Source organism: Oncorhynchus tshawytscha, linkage group LG11 (assembly GCF_018296145.1).
Source record: "Oncorhynchus tshawytscha isolate Ot180627B linkage group LG11, Otsh_v2.0, whole genome shotgun sequence".
Classification (NCBI taxonomy): domain Eukaryota; kingdom Metazoa; phylum Chordata; class Actinopteri; order Salmoniformes; family Salmonidae; genus Oncorhynchus; species Oncorhynchus tshawytscha.
In genome coordinates this window covers 13,999,364-14,016,926 of record NC_056439.1, presented here as the reverse complement: position 1 = coordinate 14,016,926, position 17,563 = coordinate 13,999,364, and the positions used below count along the sequence as shown (strand labels likewise).

General features: G+C 42.9%; 1 protein-coding gene across 1 annotated transcript in view; it reads left to right on the top strand.

Moving 5' to 3' along the window:
* The window catches only part of LOC112261467 (G protein-coupled receptor 137Ba), a 36,755-nt gene that overhangs the window by 7,477 nt on the left and 11,715 nt on the right, over positions 1 to 17,563 (top strand). Inside the window, exons 2-5 of the mRNA XM_024436804.2 lie at positions 9,612 to 9,661; positions 10,911 to 11,163; positions 11,531 to 11,680; positions 15,510 to 15,635. Coding sequence (XP_024292572.2) covers positions 9,612 to 9,661; positions 10,911 to 11,163; positions 11,531 to 11,680; positions 15,510 to 15,635 — 579 coding nt within the window. The remainder of the gene's footprint in view (positions 1 to 9,611; positions 9,662 to 10,910; positions 11,164 to 11,530; positions 11,681 to 15,509; positions 15,636 to 17,563) is intronic.

Below are 17,563 nucleotides of genomic sequence, written 5' to 3'. Positions count from 1 at the left end.
TTAAGCCCCTGTAAATCTGCCAGAAAACCACCGAGACTGCCAGGGATAAAGAGGGTAATTTAGTTGAAGAAGCTTATTTTTTTTTAGCTGAGTCATCAGACGGACGATTTACCAAGAGTGTGTATGTGGGCTTTCTCACAGTTAACCCATAGTTATATAAAAGTTATGCCAAGACTCCCTGCCTAGGGACACAATAGAAGATAGGGCAACGCTTGATAATCAGTTGAATATTTGAATCAGCTGTGTAGTGCTAGGGCCTAAAACAAAATGTGCATCCCCTTGGGTCCCAAGAATCGAGTTTGGGAAACCCTGAGAGAAGGCATTTTTCTGCCGAGGCATAGGTAACTGTTTTGTGTTTGTATTACTATGCAATATATATATTTTTATATATATATATATTTTTTTAAACTTTTTACCGCTTTTTCTCTCCAATTTTGTCATATCCAATTGGTAGTTACAGTCTTGCTGCAACTCCCGTACAGACTCGGGCCAATTGTGTGTCGCCTCATGGGTCTCCCGGTCGTGGCCGGCTGTGACACCGCCCGGGATCAAACCCGGATCTGTAGTGATGCTTCAAGCAAGCACTGCAGTGCCTTAGACTGCTGCGCCACATGGGAGGCCTATTACTATACAATATTGATCGAAGATTATTTTATTTCAGTAGATATGGGCCATTCTACAGAAGTGATGCACATTTTTATCCTATTTTTCCCCCACAAAATCAGCACACACATCTTCCATCATATGTCAGGTAGACATAAATACTACTCACACACTTAGTTTGTGTTGCATATTTGAAATATTTACCTGAATTCCTTACCACCCCACTAAATTTGTCAATATCAAAACAACATAGTGAAAAAGTTGCAATAAAGGGAGAACCATGCACAGTAGTGATCATTTTGATGCCCAATGTAGCCCTTTTTATCTCAATATCAAATCATTTCTGGGTAACAATTAAGTACCTTACTGATTATTTTCAATCAAAATGGTGAAAAAGAAACATATTATTTTTTGCTAGGTACTTAATTGAGAGAAAACAAATGCCTGCATTGGACATTCAAGAGTAGTCAACTGGGTTGTCAGTGAATATTGTCTTCTCCTTCAAATTGGATTGCCTATGGTTTATAAACCAAAGACTAAGTTAATATTCAGGGTCATGCCAAGTCTAATATTTATACCATGACAATGATCCCATGATCCAGACGCAGTGAGTTGAGACCATGACAAGTTAAAGGCCGAATTTATGTGGTTGTATGAAACTTAAGTAGAGTAAACTGAGTAAGAAGGATAACCTCATACAATGCAATGAAAATTAAATTCACCTGAGGTCCTGGTACTTCTTGATCTGTGGCAGCGTCCTGAAGTACGGAGTCAGGTGTTGTTGCCAGCCATAGCTTTCCACCAGCACTGTACCATCCTCCTGTCCAACCAGCTGTGGTATGTGAGATCAATAAAAGTAGTTCCAATCATGTTGGAGGTCAGGAAGACACGCCTGGAGCCGGTGATCAAGGCACCTCCTTGCCATCCCCAGAGTCTCTGTAGGGTCTGTGGTAAACTATTCCTCCAACATCGTGTAGCACCCAACTGGGTGATGCCAGCTAAGTGCTGCTAGGTCGCCAAAGGATCACTGCACATCAGTTACTGGAAAAGTCTTGGAGTAACCACTTTGGAGATCTGCACAATTTCAACAAGATTTTACCATCTCCAAGCAAATTATTCTGTTTTTCAAATTAAAACAATGGCTAAGTAGCTAGTTAGCTGGTCTCTCAGTTATCTTAGCACACCAACTGACTAGCCAGTCTTAAAACTGTGGATCGATTATATTTATAATCAATACTAAATAAGCTAACAAAATAAATGAATAAAAAAAGACGTAATAATACTTAAAAACAATACACATTTACAGGAGCTCTCTGCCTAGGCTGCTACTATGGCGCCATGGCAACTATCAAACTCATAGATCCATCAAGGTGTTCCACGATTCAAAAAAAAGGTTGGGTACCACTGTTCTAGAGTTAGAACACTTTCCTGAATACTGACATCTCTCTAACCTCCCTGCTGTCCGTTTTGTATTGAACTTCTGTTTATCGGAGTTACTCTCATTGGGGGAAAAAAAAATCTGTTTTTCAAGAGTGACTGACCACTCTACCCACCCAAGTATCTTATGACCCAATTACAATTCGGTTTTTCACTACCATCCTAGAAGCGGTGCTTTCTCATGGATCTTCGCAGGATGTTTTAGTTTCCGATGAGACATCCAAGAAAAAAACCCTACCACCAATGTTCCCTCTAATCTTTTTTGGCATTGAGCAAATTTCATGTCCTGCAATTTTAACATTTGCCAAGTAGGATACTGTAGCTGTTTGATCATCATGTAGGCCTACCAGAGTGGCCTACTGTAACGCTCCGGGTGTCGTGGGTGTGGAGTCAGACGCAGGAAACAGAGAGTGCAATACTGTGCTCTTTAATGCACTCACGCAACACTGGGTGCTCAAAACCAAATGCCCCAAACACGGGGGACGAAAACAGTACAGCAGAATACACGACCAGGAACAAACACGTTCCTCTACTACATAACCGAAGGTCACAATAATTAATCCCGCACAAAGAAACAGGCGGGCCGGCTGTCTAATAAATCCCAACTAATGACTCACTAACAGGTGCTAACAATAGACATACAAGGAGGGGGGGGAAAGACAATCAGTGGCCGCTAATAGGCCGGCGACGACGACCGCCGAGCGCCACCCGACCTGGAAGGGGAGCCACCCTCGGTAGGTGTCACGAGTCCGACCATCAAAAACAATGGAGAAAATGCACCCCATAACATTTTAACATGGAAATAGCTATTCTATCATTCAGCCTACAGTAGCAGCCAATGTGTGGTGTTCAATGTACAGTTGACCTACATTCCATGAGACTTTTGAAAAAAAACATGCAGGGCTTGACATTAACCTGTTTGTCCACTTGTCCTTCAGACAAGGTGGTGACTGAAAATGTTGTTGTTGTTTAATGGAAGAAACCACTTGACAAAATAAAATGCATTTTTATTCCCATACAATTCTTTTACAGAGAATCAGACAAATTATGCTACCCTCTGCCTTTCGGTTATTGAAGCTTGTCTCAAAATACAACACTGCCCCTTTAAGACAAAAAAATATCTTTACCTGACTCACTTTATTTGACTCTTTTCAAACTGGAATCCATACATCCTGAGGCTGCATTCATTGTAGCTGGGGATTTTAACAAGGCTAATCTGAAAACAAGACTCCCTAAATTGTATCAGCATATCGATTGCGCAACCAGGGCTGGCAAAACCTTGGATCACTGCTATTCTAACTTCCGCGACGCATATAAGGCCCTGCCCCGCCCTCCTTTCGGAAAAGCTGACTACGACTCCATTTTGTTGATCCCTGCCTACAGACAAAAGCTAAAACAAGAAGCTCCCACGCTGAGGTCTGTTCAACGCTGGTCCGACCAATCTGATTCCACACTCCAAGACTGCTTCCATCACATGGACTGGGATATGTTCCGTATTGCGTCAGACAACAACATTGACGAATACGCTGATTCGGTGTGCGAGTTCATTAGAACGTGCGTTGAAGATGTCGTTCCCATAGCAACGATTAAAACATTCCCAAACCAGAAACCGTGGATTGATGGCAGCATTCGCGTGAAACTGAAAGCGCCAAGGTGACCGGTAACATGACCGAATACAAACAGTGTAGCTATTCCCTCCGCAAGGCAATCAAACAAGCTAAGCGTCAGTATAGAGACAAAGTAGAATCTCAATTCAACGGCTCAGACACAAGAGGTATGTGGCAGGGTCTACAGTCAATCACGGATTACAAAAAGAAAACCAGTCACGGACCAGGATGTCTTGCTCCCAGGCAGACTAAATAACTTTTTTGCCCGCTTTGAGGACAATACAGTGCCACTGACACGGCCTGCAACCAAAACATGCGGCCTCTCCTTCACTGCAGCCGAGGTGAGTAAAACATTTCAAGGTGTTAACCCTCGCAAGGCTGCAGGCCCAGACTGCATCCCCAGCCGCGCCCTCAGAGCATGCGCAGACCAGCTGGCTGAACAAGAGGAATACCTATGTGAGAATGCTGTTCATCGACTACAGCTCGGCATTTAACACCATAGTACCCTCCAAGCTCGTCATCAAGCTTGAGACCCTGGGTCTCGACCCCGCCCTGTGCAACTGGATACTGGACTTCCTGACGGGCCGCCCCCAGGTGGTGAGGGTAGGCAACAACATCTCCACCCCGCTGATCCTCAACACTGGGGCCCCACAAGGGTGCGTTCTGAGCCCTCTCCTGTACTCCCTGTTCACCCACGACTGCGTGGCCACGCACGCCTCCAACTCAATCATCAAGTTTGCGGACGACACAACAGTGGTAGGCTTGATTACCAACAAGTGTGGAGTGTGGTGTCAGGAAAATAACCTCACACTCAACGTCAACAAAACTAAGGAGATGATTGTGGACTTCAGGAAACAGCAGAGGGAACACCCCCCTTTCCACATCGATGGAACAGTAGTGGAGAGGGTAGCAAGTTTTAAGTTCACAGACAAACTGAATTGGTCCACCCACACAGACAGCATCGTGAAGAAACCTCAGGGAGGCTGAAGAAATTTGGCTTGTCACCAAAAGCACTCACAAACTTCTACAGATGCACAATCGAGAGAATCCTGGCGGGCTGTATCACCGCCTGGTACGGCAACTGCTCCGCCCACAACCGTAAGGCTCTCCAGAGGGTAGTGAGGTCTGCACAACGCATCACCGGGGGCAAACTACCTGCCCTCCAGGACACCTACACCACCCGATGTTACAGGAAGGCCATAAAGATCATCAAGGACAACAACCACCCGAGCCACTGCCTGTTCACCCCGCTATCATCCAGAAGGCGAGGTCAGTACAGGTGCATCAAAGCTGGGACCGAGAGACTGAAAAACAGCTTCTATCTCAAGGCCATCAGACTGTTAAACAGCCACCACTAACATTGAGTGGCTGCTGCCAACACACTGACTCAACTCCAGCCACTTTAATAATGGGAATTGATGGGAAATGATGTCAAATATACCACTAGCCACTTTAAACAATGCTACCTAATATAATGTTTACATACCCTACATTATTCATCTCATATGTATACGTATATACTGTACTCTATATCATCTACTGCATCTTTATGTAATACACGTATCACTAGCCACTTTAAACTATGCCACTTTGTTTACATACTCATCTCATATGTATATACTGTACTCGATACCATCTACTGTGTCTTGCCTATTGCCACTCTGTACCTTCACTCATTCATATATCTTTATGTACATATTCTTTATCCCCTTACACTTGTGTGTATAAGACAGTAGTTTTGGAATTGTTAGTTAGATTACTTGTTGGTTATTACTGCATTGTCGGAACTAGAAGCACAAGCATTTCGCTACACTCGCATTAACATCTGCTAACCATGTGTATGTGACAAATAAAATTTGATTTGATTTCAAAGATGTCTAGAAATGAATGTTTTTTTTCTCTTATAGGAAGCAATGACTCCCCTATTGCTGACTGCAAATGATCTGTAACTGGGCTAATAAATCTTTAACTAGCAAAGGATATGAACAAAATGTGCACAGGTGGCTACATGCAAATGTTGCTTTGATCTCAAAACAAGTGCATCTACTAACGACCACAGCTGTTAACACAGTCCAGTTCAAAGTAAAGGGCACAGATCCATATATGGCAATTTTCATTTGCATATAGGCTTACTGCAGCTCTGATTGGTTATGCCGAATTGGTCTACGGGCTGAGTCATACACAATAGAATCCTACTCCGATGCGTTAAGCCTTTTGTTTCGGTATGTTGCATTGAAAGTGACTAATATTGCATTGATTTGATCACAATGTCCACGGTTAAGGGAAATGTCGATAGTGTTAACTAACATGGAAAACTCAAGAAAGTTGAGTGAAGTTCAATCTCACGCTTCTCTCCATGGGCTGATATTTCCTCTGCGCACGTGCACAGCTTAGAGGGGACATTGCCTTCCATCTATGCTAAGAATCAGGTGACTTAGATTGACTGACAGACATTAACAAACCAATACCCAGTGTTGTAGACAAGTAATCCAAGCCCAGGAGTCTAAGAATTTAGTATCAGGCTGAAATACAAACTAAATGTTGCTCCTTTTCGCAATTGTTTCACTCTCAAAATGGAGTGGTGAACAAAATTCAGTGTGGATTCCCGGGTAGCTAGTCGAATAGGGGACAAGCAGGAATGACTAACAAAGGTGTCATGCCATAGGGAGCATGTTTAAAAAATGTGTCCTATTCAGATTTGTCCTGTTAAAAAAAATATATATATATATATATTTTTGGGGGTTTCTCTGTAATACTACTAGCCACCTAGCAATTTTATGAAGTTGACTTAGCTGACTTAAAGTTGACTTTATGAAGTTGACTAGCTTGCCCACATAGTTTCCCAATCTCCCAACCTCATAACTAGCTACCAGTAAGCCATTTCAGGTTACCAATGATGTTAGAGTGGCAAGCTTGTCTAACTATCTTAGCTAGCATGCCTGCTGGCAAGGTTGGTAGACATGGTAGAAGCAAGCCATTGGTTAATGTACTGAATAAGACTCTCATTCCTTTCAATCGTTCACCCAGATTTTAGCAGAGTTGTAGAGAAGCACATTTAGTTTCTTTAAAAATGTACAAATTAACACCAGTCAGGAGGATACAAACCGCTCGAGGTATGCTTAAATATGCAGAAAAATCAAAATTTTTGACATGGAATTAAGCATAATGATTATGGCTCTAGCGTGCAGGAAAAGGGTGTTTACATTAGTATTTTTTTTGCCAATTTAAGGACACAGGCCTAGCCCCGCCAAGTCATCCTCACGTACTTTGTGCCCCCACAGATTTTTAGGGAGCATGACGCCCTGATTACTAACCCTCCTTTCCCAGCTCTGTTGTCTGCCTCCCCATCAGCCCTCTCTCTATCTGGCCCAGTCCAGCCTTAGTCTGCAATCAGATTAGCTTCAGGCTTTCTGCCTGGTTGGTTGACTGGCTGGCAGGCTGGAGAGACTGGGAAACCTCCACTACACAGGTGTTAATCCTTCCCCAAACCCCCCTCAACACACTGACATTGACTGACACAAGCAGTCTGACACAGACATGAAGAGGAAAATTCAGATGCACACACACACACTTACACAGACATATACAGGAACATTCAGATACAGACCCATAAACTAGTACACGTTCTCTGAACTGGGTAATATTTCAACACATTATTACATTGCACACACACAACACACAATGCATGCTCATGAGCTCTGAACCAGGTCATTTGCAAGAGCACACAACATTTTAGGTCCACACACACACACACAAACACTTAACGATGCCCTCTCCAATAAATAACTGTCAGCATCAGGTGATGTGTAGAGTTCAGTGCCATGGAATCCGAACCCTCTCGTTCTCTCCCAAAGGTGTCAGGGAATCTCGACACAGACTGAATTTCACAGTTGTGGACTAGCTCAGCACGTACCCACTCTTCTACCCTTTCCGCATTTTGGAACTTCCTTCAGCCCTGGTAATGGCTTCCATTTTTAGGGAATTCTGTTGAGGATACATACATACGGGTGTTTTGTGCCCCTATTTTACTATTTTCACACTATTGTGCTGATCTGAGGTCGCACTATTGTGCTGACTCTGTTTTAAAAAAAATACTTCATATTATACTTTCCAGCATGGTTTCAGTAACTATGGTGGATGTGTGCAAGCCAGCGAAGTACAGCTTGGCTCGGCTTAGTATTGTGAAAAGAGTATTTGAGGTTCCTTTGCAAGAAGAGTTCAGTTTCTGTTTGTGCTGGGCTTTCCCATAACAAATCGGGACAGTAATGTAGACACTGGACACGCCTATAAGTGTTAGAATAGAAATGCCAGACAAACTATTTTTGCGCACTTTTTTTGTACAGAAGTCAGTTTGTAGATTCTAATTAGAATCACGGTCCCTTGCAAGAGGATGAGTATCTAGAGAAACACAAACATATACGCAATGAAGAGAGCTGAGTGCTTGCAAAGCTGTCAACAAGAGTACATATGGACTATCCAAATAAAGTGTTACCTGTTTGTTTTATACTTAGAGTGTGTGAATATTGAAGCCTTCAAGGTGTGTGTGTTTGTGTGTGTGGCTTGCTATAATTCTTGATTCGCAGTGGCCGTTGATTCACTCAAAATGTGTCATATCTAGTAAGGCGTGTCACTCAACTGTCCATAGTGTCAATGACAAGCACTCTCCCTCTTCTTTGCTCACACATGATTTTTCTCTCTCATTCTCTCTATATTGCTCTCGCGCACACACACACACACAGAGATATAGCTCTGCCAGGGGAAGAAGTGTTGGGAACCCATTGTACAGGCATTTCACCACTAAGTCAGATATCAAAGATCACCCAGACAGAGCTCCGCTAGGGTGACCAGTGATACTGATAATAACAGCGTGAAATGGCCTGCTTTGAAGACCATTGATATGGGAGAAGCATCTGTGAGAGAATGTTTTCTGGATCTCTTTCATCATGATGGCTGCCTTTTCTGTGGCAGTGTCCTTTTTGATGATGTTTTGTTAGAATCTCTGTTAGAGATTCAGGGCAACATTGCCATAATGCAAAATAATTGTGCATAGCGCAAAAATGATGAAACTATAAAAATGTCACCCCCAGAATTTTAAAGGCTGCTATTTTGTCACATGGCACAGTCCGAGACAGCCACATTCGACTAGAAATACACATAGAGGACAGTTTCCTTGCCTTGTTAACATTATCCTCATGTTGTGTAAACTGCTGTATCGAGGAATGTGTTAATAGGCCCCATGATGGCTCTGTGCTCTACTCTTTTTGCTCTGGGACTGCTTCATCAGTGAAGATTAGAAAGAAGGGAAGGGACACAGCGGTTCAGAGGTGGAGGAGAGTAAAAGAGCAGAGGGAAGAGGAGAAGAGTCTCTATCTCCCCCGCTGCTCCCCTCTCTTCATTTGGCTTCCAGCCAGCCCCACAAATTTAGCCAAGATTTTAGGCCTATCTGGGCACGCCTCAGTTGTAGACGCTGACTGATAATTTCTCAACAAGCCTCTGTGGCAGAATGCCAAGGCACTGTCACTAGAGACCTTAACCCCATCGGCGTCTGCGTCCCCCGACGGTCAGTCAGCAGACGTTGCAGAACGGTTGGGGTCTCCTTTGTCCCCAGAATTGTACCCTTTTCACACTATTGTGCTGTCCCAAACTGGACTGGCTATGGTGGACCGTGGCTGTGTAATCAGGGCAGCTCAGTACAGCTTGGTTGGGCTCGGCTCTGTTCAGCTCGGTACTGTGAAAAGTATTTTGAAGACCTAATACTGATTGCATGTATTCAATGCTTTACCCCCTTTCGTAGCCCACCAGCAGGGCACCCACCTTTGATTCATGTTGGCGTCTATTTCTATCTGTTTTGAGTGACACTGCTGCCACCACATGCTTTTCTGTGCTCCTCAGCAATATCAATGTGTGAATATTTAATGATGAGTAAACTGTTATTAACAATGTGTCCCTTCTCTGTCTCCCCAGGTAATGTTTAAAGCCAAAGCAAAGTATTCTCCAGAGCTCAACAAATACAAGTTAGTGGAATTTTTGCTGACTCCGTGTCTGGGTTAGTCTGAGTTTATACTGATTGGGGTGAGGCGAGGGACAATGCAGGGGAGAGAATGTTGGGCAGGAGGGCATCAAATGGCCAATAACCCAAATGAAAGCTGGTGTATGGGAATGGACAGTGTTTTCTTAAAATGATACCATGAGAGTTGAAATGCCATGGCTGTTTGAAAAGACACACAATTAAGTCTTATGGTGGGACCTTGTCAACCCCCCCCCCCCCAAACCTCCGAAATGTACCGGTCATCTGTAGCGAAGTGTCATTTTAATGTCATATGTTGAACAATGTTGAACATCCTTTTACTCTCCGTCCGTCTATAATGCTGAACTATAATGGACTACTGAGTTCCTCACACTGGTCACCATCATGTAAGATAGTGTGTTATTACTATGAAATTATTAATGGGGTACCAGTACTTTCACTGTCATCTGTTACTAAGTGAAAGGGGTTGATGCATTGCAGTTGCTACCATTTCTTCCAATTGCAAATGACTCAATGGGAATAACATAACATGAAAACAACACTCTAGTACGTTCTTACTAGAATGGGATCGATCAAACCTTTGGTGACAACATGGCTCTCGTTCAGATACTCAGAGCCCTAGTTACAAAACCAAGTTGGCCAAGCTCTGTACAGTATCAATGATTGACTTTCACTGTATGCCTAGAGTGTGTTATTGTAGATACAGTGGAACGGACTGTCCAGTAACCTTGATGAAGTCTAATAATGCCTCTGAGCTTCGTCTCAGCTGTCTCCACCCTTGACTGTTTGATGTGGACGGGGGAAGGTGGTGTCTGAATTTCTGGACTAATAAACACTTTGATCACCCAGCCGATTAATGTCTGATGCGAAATGAAAAGCTGCAAGCTCAAATCCCCAAATCCACCACACACCCTCCTCCCTCCTTTCCATCCCAGTCCTCTACAATCCCAAGCACCACACACGTAGGTTACACACACATGCACAAATGCACACACACGCACATTCACAAACACAACCCATACACACATCCTGCAAGGGGGAGGGGGTAAAGGAAGAGAGGAGAAGAGCAGGTGGAGGAGGGGGAACTGGGAAGATTGACTGAGCCAATGCAGTAGAATGGAATGAGGTTTTGGGTGTTTTAAGCTTTATTCATTTATTGTTGTATAGAATTATTGTAATGGTGTGTATTGGAAGCTAGTTCTTGTACCACCTATAATTGTGTTTTTTTCCCGCAGGCTGCCCATGCGTCTGGCGTTCATCTTTGCCAGCCTTTTCTTCCTCGTAGTAAACCTGACATGCGCCATGCTGGTGCAGGGGGGCATAGGGGGTGGCATGGGGGGCGAGGCGGGTGAGGCAGAGGTGCGGCAGGTGGTGCTGGCCCGGGTGCTGGTCAACGACAGCCTCTTCGTACTCTGCGCCATCTCGCTGGCTCTGTGCATTTTCAAGATTGCCAAGATGTCCTCGTCCAACGTCTACCTCGAATCCAAGGTACTGGGCGATCCATCAAGTATTAAATCAATCAATTAGCCAATAAGTCACTTAACCAATTAGCCAACTAACCAATCAGTTACTTAATCAATCAATTCATTGATTAATCATCTATATCATCCCTTAGTGCCCTAGAGTTGCACCATACGGCAGGTAGCCTAGCGGGTAAGAGAATTGGGCCAGTAACTGAAAGGTTGCTGTTTCGAATCCTGTGCCGACTAGGTGAAAAATCTGTCTGTGCCCTTGAGCAAGGCACTTTACCCTAATTGCTCCTGAAAGGCGCTCTGGACAAGTGTCTGCTAAATGACTAAAATTCAAAAAAAATGTATACAATATCTCTCTCACCCTCTCCCTACCTACACTATAGGGTACGTCAGTGTGCCAAGCTACTGTCATAGGTGCTGCAGTCATCCTGCTCTACACGTCCAGGGCCAGCTATAACCTGGTGGTGGTGGCTCTCTCTCCAGAGAACCGTCCCAGCGCCTTTAACTACAGCTGGTACAACGTCTCTGATCAGGTAGGATAGCCGTGGTTAATACACACACACAAGCGTAAAATGTTGACGATGATCATGAAGATTGTTAGTGTTAAGTCACTGAAAGGACTAGGGGCGTGTGGGTCAGACCTGTTAAACCTTCAGTGAACTCTGCTGTCCTAGACATTCAGAGCTTGCTGTTCTGCCAGCCAAACACTCACCCCGGGTGTCTGACATAATTAATCATCTATTATAGGGCTGATCAGTCTGCAAACACTGTGTGTGTGTGTCTGTATGATTAGGCTATGTCTGCAACTAATCCGCAGTCACATCCATTCTGCGTTAGTTGCATAGATGATAGTTCACACACATTTTTTTTGGTTTTCTCTGTCTCAACTGTGCACACGCGTATGCCCAATTTAAGTGTCAATGTGTGTACAATGTGGATATGTATGTTCAAGTCTGTGTGTGTTCTGCTTTTACATGACTCTGTGTGTGTGTCTGTGCGCACGTACGCTCCGATAAGCGTTTGTGTTTGTGTGCGTGCATGTGTTGTTTGTGCCTGTGAACACTAAGCTTTTTTATATGACTCTATATTTAAGTGTATATGCCACTTATACAACAGTTGCCAAAGAAACAACACTAAAGCACACATGTACTGATAGAAATAACATGTTTTCAATTATAATTTCATTTTGATAACTGAATTCATACTTTTTCATCTATCCACAAAATCCGGTTGTTTCATCTTTAAGGACGAGCACTATATGTACCGTATGTGTGTATGAGTCCCTCTGTGTGTATCTGTGCATACATCTCATGTTTACGACCATTCTCCATAGTCTCCCTTCTAATTTGACACTTGGCTTGAGTTCAATCCGTCCAGAAGACATTGATGACAGAGCCATTCTAACCAGATCTGTTTGCTGAGTGGCTGAGAGCAATGTGGCTTCTGCAGCAACAATCCATTTGAGGGGATTTGGGAGGATATGGGCTCTGTGGGGGAAAGGTCTTAATTTGTCTATAAATAACCCAGCTAGGCCAGGCGATGAGAGGGGGGGGGGATCACAGCAAAGGACTGCCTGGTGCTAGTGACCTAGATCTGGTCTCAAACCCTGAGACAGACGGCCCTGTACTGGAGGTTTTCCTAGTTCCCTAGGCTAGTCTTGGGCCACTGTGTGTGTTTGGGTGACTGTCTGTCTTGGTTTATTGGTTTAAATGTGTCTTGTTGAGTAAGTGTGTCACAAATACATACACTCGCAGACCCACACACACTCACACTCACGTGTCTTTGTTTCTGTTTCTATGTCTACAATCTAATCTATCCACGTCGGTTTGTGTTTGTATTTGGGATTATCTGAGAAATTATCTTAAAGTATGTTTCTGTCTCAGTTGAGGGCTGACCCCATTTAGTCAAATGGTTGATTGGTTGGTTGGTAGGTTGTTGATTGGCCAAGATTTTTTTCTGTTGAGCTATCCCAAACAATACTGAACAAAAATATAAATGCAACATGCAACAATTTGAATGATTTTACTGAGTTACAGTTCATATAAGGAAATCAGTCAATTGAAATCAATTAATTAGGCCCTAATCTATGGATTTCACATGACTGCGCAGGGGTGCAGCCATGGGGAGCCAGGCCCAGCCAATCAGAATGAGTTTTTCTCCACAAAAGGGCTTTAATACAGACAGAAATACTCCTCAGTTTCATCAGCTGTCCGGATCGCTGGTCTCAGACAATCCCGCAGGTGAAGAACCTGGATGTGGAGGGCCTTGGCTGGCGTGGTTACACTTGATCTGCGGTTGTGGGGCTCATACTGCCAAATTCTCTAATTATGGCTTAGGGTAGAGAAATTCGCAGGCAACAGCAGTGGTGAACATTCATGCAGTCAGCATGCCAATTGCACACTCCCTCAACTTGAGACATCTGTGGCATTGTGTTGTGTGGCAAAACGGCACATTTTATTTTCCCCAGCACAAGGTGCACCTGTGTAATGATCATGCTGTTGAATCATCTTCTTGATATACCACACCTATCAGGAGGATGGATTATCTTGGCAAAGGAGAAATGCTCACTAACAGGGATGTAAACAAATTTGTGCACAGAATTTGAGAGAAACATTTCTGGGATATTTTATTTCAGCTCATGAAACATGGGTCCAACACTTTATATGTTGAGTTTATATTTGTTCAGTATATATACAGAGCATTCGGAAAGTATTCAGACACCTTGACTTTTTCCACATTTTGTTACGTTACAGCCTTATTTTCTAAAATTGATACAATTATTTTACCCCCTCATCAGTCTACAGTCGTGGCTAAAACTTTTGAGAGTGACACAAATATTAATTTCCACAAAGTTTGCTGCTTCAGTGGTTTTAGATATTTTGTCAGATGTTACTATGGAATACTGAAGTATAATTACAAGCATTTCATAAGTGTCAAAGGCTTTTATTGACAATTACATGAAGTTGATGCAAAGAGTCAATATTTGCAGTGTTGACCCTTCTTTTTCAAGACCTCTGTAATCCGCCCTGGCATGCTGTCAGTTAACTTCTGGGCCACATCCTGACTGATGTCAGCCCATTCTTGCATAATCAATGTCAGAATTTGTGTGTTTTTGTTTGTCCACCCGCCTCTTGAGGATTGACCACAAGTTCTCAATGGTCTGGAGAGTTTCCTGGCCATGGACCCAAAATATCGATGTTTTGTTCCCCGAGCCACTTAGTTATCACTTTTGCCTTATGGCAAGGTGCTCCATCATGCTGGAAAAGGCTTTGTTCGTCACCAAACTGTTCCTGGATGGTTGGGAGAAGTTGCTCTCGGAGGATGTGTTGGTACCATTCTTTATTCATGGCTGTGTTCTAAGGCAAAATTGTGAGTGAGCACACTCCCTTGGCTGAGAAGCAACCCCACACATGAATGGTCTCAGGATGCTTTAATGTTGGCATGACACAAGACTGATGGTAGCACTCACCTTGTCTTCTCCAGACAAGCTTTTTTCCTGTGTTAAGGAGAGAATCACTGATATGATGTCAGCTGGTCCTTTTATGGCAGGGCTGAAATGCAGTGGAAATGTTTTTTCGGGATTCAGTTAATTTGCATGGCAAAGAGGGACTTTGCAATTAATGGCAATTCATCTGATCACTCTTCATAACATTCAGGAGTATATGCAAATTGCCATCATACAAACTGAGCCAGGAGACTTTGTGAAAATGAATATTTGTGTCATTCTCAAAACTTTTGGCCACGAGAAGTATACAGTACCAGTCAAAAGTTTGAACAGACCTAATCATCCCAAATAGGGCTATCTTCTGTATACCACCCCTACTGTACCTTGTCACAACACAACTGATTGGCTCAAACACATTAAGAAGGAAATAAATTCCACAAATTAACTTTTAACAATGCACACCTGTTAATTGAAATGCATTACAGGTGACTACCTCATGAAGCTGGTTGAGAGCATGTGCAAAGCTGTCATCAAGGCAAAGGGTGGCTACTTTGAAGAATCCAAAAACTAAAATGTATTTTGATTTGTTAAACACTTTTTTGTTTACTACATGATTCCATATGTGTTATTTCATAGTTTTTATGTCTTCACTACTATTATACAACGTAAGAAATAAAAACCCTTGAATGAGTAGATGTGTCCAAACTTTTGACTGGTACTGTATATGTATAGTTTAAACTAGAGATATGTTTTTTGCATTGGAATGCATCTCAATCCACCACATCCACCGATCGTCTGTAGCTTCCGAACTGTATGGCTTACAAACTATTATGTGCACTTGTGTGTGTCTCCATGTGTGTATTTTTTTCTGTGTTTCATTTCTCTAATTGTTGGATCTGTGTGTGTTTTCCCTCCAGGCAGACATAGAGAAGATCAGTGGAGAGGCCTACATCATCTTTGGGATCATCCTCTTTTTCTGGGAGCTGCTACCCACCAGTCTGGTCGTGGTCTACTTCAGGGTACAGAGGCCCAATCAGAACCTAGTAAGACCATTTACTTCCTGATGGTATTTTTTATTTATTTTTTATTTAACCAGGTAGGCTAGTTGAGAACAAGTTCTCATTTGCAACTGCGACCTGGCCAAGATAAAGCATAGTGATTTGACACATACAACAACACAGAGTTACACGTGGAGTAGACAAAACATAGTCAATAATACAGTAGAACAAAAGAAAACAAAAAGTCTATTTACAGTGAGTGCAAATGAGGTAAGATAAGGGAGTTAAGGCAATAAATAGGCCATGGTGGCGAAGTAATTACAATATAGCAATTAAACACTGGAATGGAAGATGTGCAGAAGATGAAAGTACAAGTAGCGATACTGGGGTGCAAAGGAGCAAGTTAAATGAATAAATACAGTATGGGGATGAGGTAGATAGATACATGGGCTGTTTACAGATGGGCTATGTACAGGTGCAGTGATCTGTGAGCTGCTCTGACAGCTGGTGCTTAAAGCTAGTGAGGGAGATATGAGTCTCCAGCTTCAGAGATTTTTGCAGTTTGTTCCAGTCATTGGCAGCAGAGAACTGGAAGGAAAGACGACCAAAGGAGGAATTGGCTTTGGGGGTGACCAGTGAGATATACCTGCTGGAGCGCGTGCTACGATTGTATACCAGTCAATCAAGGAGCTAAGGCTGGACGATATGGCCTAAAACTAATATCTAACATTTTTCAAACTTATGGGCGACTCACGATATATACTGTATCTCGATTTGTTTTATGTTTTCTCTAAATAAGCTTTGTTGTACAATTGAAGGTAAAATATACTGCATTTAAAACAGTAAGCAATAATCTAATGAATTCAGAGCTTGTGAAATTATACCTAGGCTGAATATATGCGGGGTTGGCAGGTAGCCTAGGTTAGAGCATTGGGCCAGTAACCGAAAGGTTGCTAGGCCGAATCCCTGAGCTGACAAGGTCAAATCTGTCGTACTGCCCCTGAACAGTTAACCCACTGTTCCTAGGTAGTCATTGTAAATAAGAATTTGTTCTTAACTGACTTGCCTAGTTAAAAAAAAAGAAAAAAAAAAAAGAAAGTATGCCTTCCACAACCATAAGACCCAATAATGATGTAATTTTTTGATCAACATAGTTGTACCTGCTTTTTGTTGTTGTTGCAATAATCACTGATCTGGCATTCAGGTCTGTCTATAAAAATGCCCTTTATGTTACACATTTAATCAGAACCATGCATAATGCACATTCACTAATAATGTAGCAGGCATTATAGAAAATGAACACCGGTCTCATAAACAATCTCTCAAGCACAAACCCACATGATAGTGAGTAGCCAGCTAATATTTATATTTCAAGGATAGCCAACTTGGATCTAGGTTTAATTACACAAGCTCTGAATTCAGGTAACAAGGCAAAACAGTTGAATTGTTGTGAACAACCTTCTGTCCGTCTCCAACTGTTTGAACAGCATGCTAGCCTGTCCTCTGTGTTCCGATGTTGAAATCACTACCTTATTTCTCAGAATGAGAACAAGTTGACAATTCCTTATCATTGTTTTATGCTTGTTGTGCATTTATAAGACACAGACTAAACAGCTAGTATATCTTTATCTGACTAAAATGCCGCTAGTGATACGTGGTACGTGGTCAAATGCAAATAGCGAGTTAAAACCGTTTGACGAGGCCTCCCGAGCGGCGCAATGGTCGAAGGAGACCCATGGGGCGGCACACAATTGGCCCAGCGTCATCCGGGTTAGGGGAGGGTTTGACCGGCAGGGAGATGAGAAGCGAGAGGTTTCACTCTCGCAAAAGTCTGTCAATAATAAGCCCAATGCGCTTATTTTGAATTGTCCCAAAGGTCTGCCTTCCTGCCTTTGGGACAATGACTCCCATTGTTAGGGCAGAGACATGAGCATCTCATCATTATATACAGATCTCTGGTGTAAATGGGAAGG